This window comes from Canis lupus, chromosome 8 (assembly GCF_011100685.1).
Source record: "Canis lupus familiaris isolate Mischka breed German Shepherd chromosome 8, alternate assembly UU_Cfam_GSD_1.0, whole genome shotgun sequence".
Classification (NCBI taxonomy): domain Eukaryota; kingdom Metazoa; phylum Chordata; class Mammalia; order Carnivora; family Canidae; genus Canis; species Canis lupus.
The window spans coordinates 8,221,373-8,223,789 of NC_049229.1; the positions used below are offsets into that span (position 1 = coordinate 8,221,373).

Sequence of the window (2,417 nt, forward strand, 5' to 3'; positions counted from 1 at the left end):
GCAGATTTCTGTATGTTGATTTTATATCCTGTGGCATTGCTGAATTCCTGTATCAGTTCTAGCAATTTTCTGGTGGAGTCTTTTTGGTTTTTTTACATAAAGTGTCATGTCATCTGTAAAGAGTGAAAGTTTGACTTCCTTGACAGTTTGGATATCTTTTATTTCTTTTTGTTCTCTGATTGCTGAGGCTAGTACTTCTAGTACTATGTTGAAGAAGAGTGCTGAGAGTGGACATCCCTATTGTGTTCCTGACCTTAGGGGGAAGCTGTCAGTTTTTCCCCACTGAGGATGATATTCACCGTGGGTCTTTCATATATGGCCTTTATGATGTTGTGGTATGTTTCTTCTATCCTTTATTGAGGTTTTTTTTTTTTTATCAGGAAAGGATGCTATATTTTGTCAAATGCTTTTCTGGCATGTATTGAGAGGATCATATGGCTTTTATCCATTCTTTTATTAAGACAGTGTATCATGTTGATTGATTTGTGGATATTGAATCACCCCTGCAGCCTAAGAATAAATCCCACTTGATCATGCTAAACAACCCTTTTAATGTACTCTTGGATTCAATTAGCTTGTTTCTTGTTGAGAATTTTTGCCCCCATGTGCATCAAGGATATTGGTCTGTAATACTCCTTTTTAGTGAAGTCTTTGTCTGCTGTTGGGATTAAAGTAATACTAGCCTCATTGGTGAGTTTGGAAATTTTCCTTCCATTTCTACTTTTGGAACAGCTTCAGAAGAATAGATATAAATTCTTCTTTAGTCACTGCCCTCCAAATCCCGCTGCAGCCATTGCCGCAACCACGATGCCCAAACGAAAGAAGCAGAATCAGCAGCAGCCGCCGCCTCCGCAACAGCCCCAGCTGCCAGAGCGGGGGGAGACTGGAGACGAGGAGGATGGGAGTCCCATCGGACCACCTAGCCTTCTGGGCCCTCCCCCCATGGCCAATGGAAAGCCTGGTGATCCCAAGTCAGCCCCAAACTGGAATCCACCCACATGTCCACCATCAGTAGAATGGATAAATAAGTTGTTGTGTGTGCATGCAATGGGATACTACACTGCAATGAAAATGAACGAACTCCTGCTACAGGCAACCTGGATGAATCTCACAAACACGGTGTTGAGCGAAAGGAGCCAGACAGAAAAGAATGCAGACTCTCTTCACAGAGGTCCTCCAGGATCAAGGGGACCAATGATTCCACCACTGCTGAGCCTCCCACCTCCTCCCAGGGGCAGAGGCCCAATCCGGGGAGGCCTGGGTCCCAGGTGCGGCCCATATGGTCGTGGCTGGTGGGGGGCCAATACTGAACCTCCTTTTCCTGGACCAGGCCATGGGGGTCCTTCCAGAGGAGGCTTTCACAAAGAGCAGAGAAATCCCCGAAGGCTCAAAAGTTGGTCTCTTATCAAAAATACCTGCCCACCCAAGGATGGCCCCCAAGTTATGGAAGACAAATCCAACCGCCCCGTCTGCCGACACTTTGCCAAAAAGGGCCACTGTCGATATGAGGACCTCTGTGCCTTCTATCACCCAGGCGTCAATGGACCTCCTCTGTGAGACTGTGCCTTCCCATCCAGGCTGGAAGGAGCCCTCTGACCTAGCGGCCATATATTTCCCTGTGGCCCTGTGACGGCTACTGTGAGGCTGTTCCACCCACCACCCTCAGACACCCACCCCCATCTCTCACCTCCCCCATTTGGGGTCCAGAGTTTTGTTTCATCACTGGTGCCCAGCGTGTGGGCTTTCTTCCGATTCAGCCTCCAGAGACTCGCCTTCAGGACCCCACCATTGCTCTCTTCAACTGCCTCCTGGATCCTCTTCCCCTTCGCCGATTGACTGCTCAACAGGAAACCTCTTTGGTGCTGTTTCTTGTGCATCTATCTGTCCACCCAGCCCTCGGCACTGCCCTCGATTCCTAAGAGCCCTGGAGCAGTTTCCTGCCATTCCCTTCTTCTAGCTGCTTGTTTTAAGTCCTTTTTATGTGACAAACCCTACCCCCAAAGTTGCCAGTTGCTCTGTGAAACTCACCAGGTTGACCTGGGGTCAAGTACGGATGACTGGTGCAGAGTTATTCCCTGAAAGGCCACTCTCCCTGCTTTTGGATTTTGTAGATCCTGCGTCAGTAGCATGGTCCCCACCACTCGTCTGTGATCACTGTGCTTTGTGAAACTGTGCAAAAAAAAAAAAAAAAAAAAAAAAAAAAAAAAAAATTCTTCTTTAAATGTTTGGTAGAATTCACCTGGGAAACCATCAGCCCTGGACTCTGGTTTTTTGGGAAATTTTTGACTATTGATTCAATATCTTTGTGGTTATGGGTCTATTCAAATTTTACATTTCTTCCAGTTTCAGTTTCGATGGTGTCTAGGAATTTGTCCATTCTTCCAGATTGTCCAATTTGTTCACATATAATTGCTCAT

General features: G+C 46.7%; 1 protein-coding gene across 1 annotated transcript; it reads left to right on the forward strand.

Annotated features, from left to right (window-relative positions):
* The first annotated feature begins 770 nt into the window (after positions 1-770).
* Positions 771-2,170, forward strand: LOC119876466 (proline-rich protein 3-like). Its single transcript, XM_038544026.1, has one exon. It carries the CDS (start codon positions 808-810, stop codon positions 1,555-1,557), a length of 750 nt encoding a protein of 249 aa, XP_038399954.1. The 5' UTR covers positions 771-807; the 3' UTR covers positions 1,558-2,170.
* Positions 2,171-2,417: the final 247 nt, after the last annotated feature.

Excerpts from the sequence above, each read along its gene's own strand:
- LOC119876466 (XM_038544026.1), top strand. The coding sequence starts at position 808 with ATGCCCAAACGAAAGAAGCAGAATCAGCAGCAGCCGCCGCCTCCGCAA.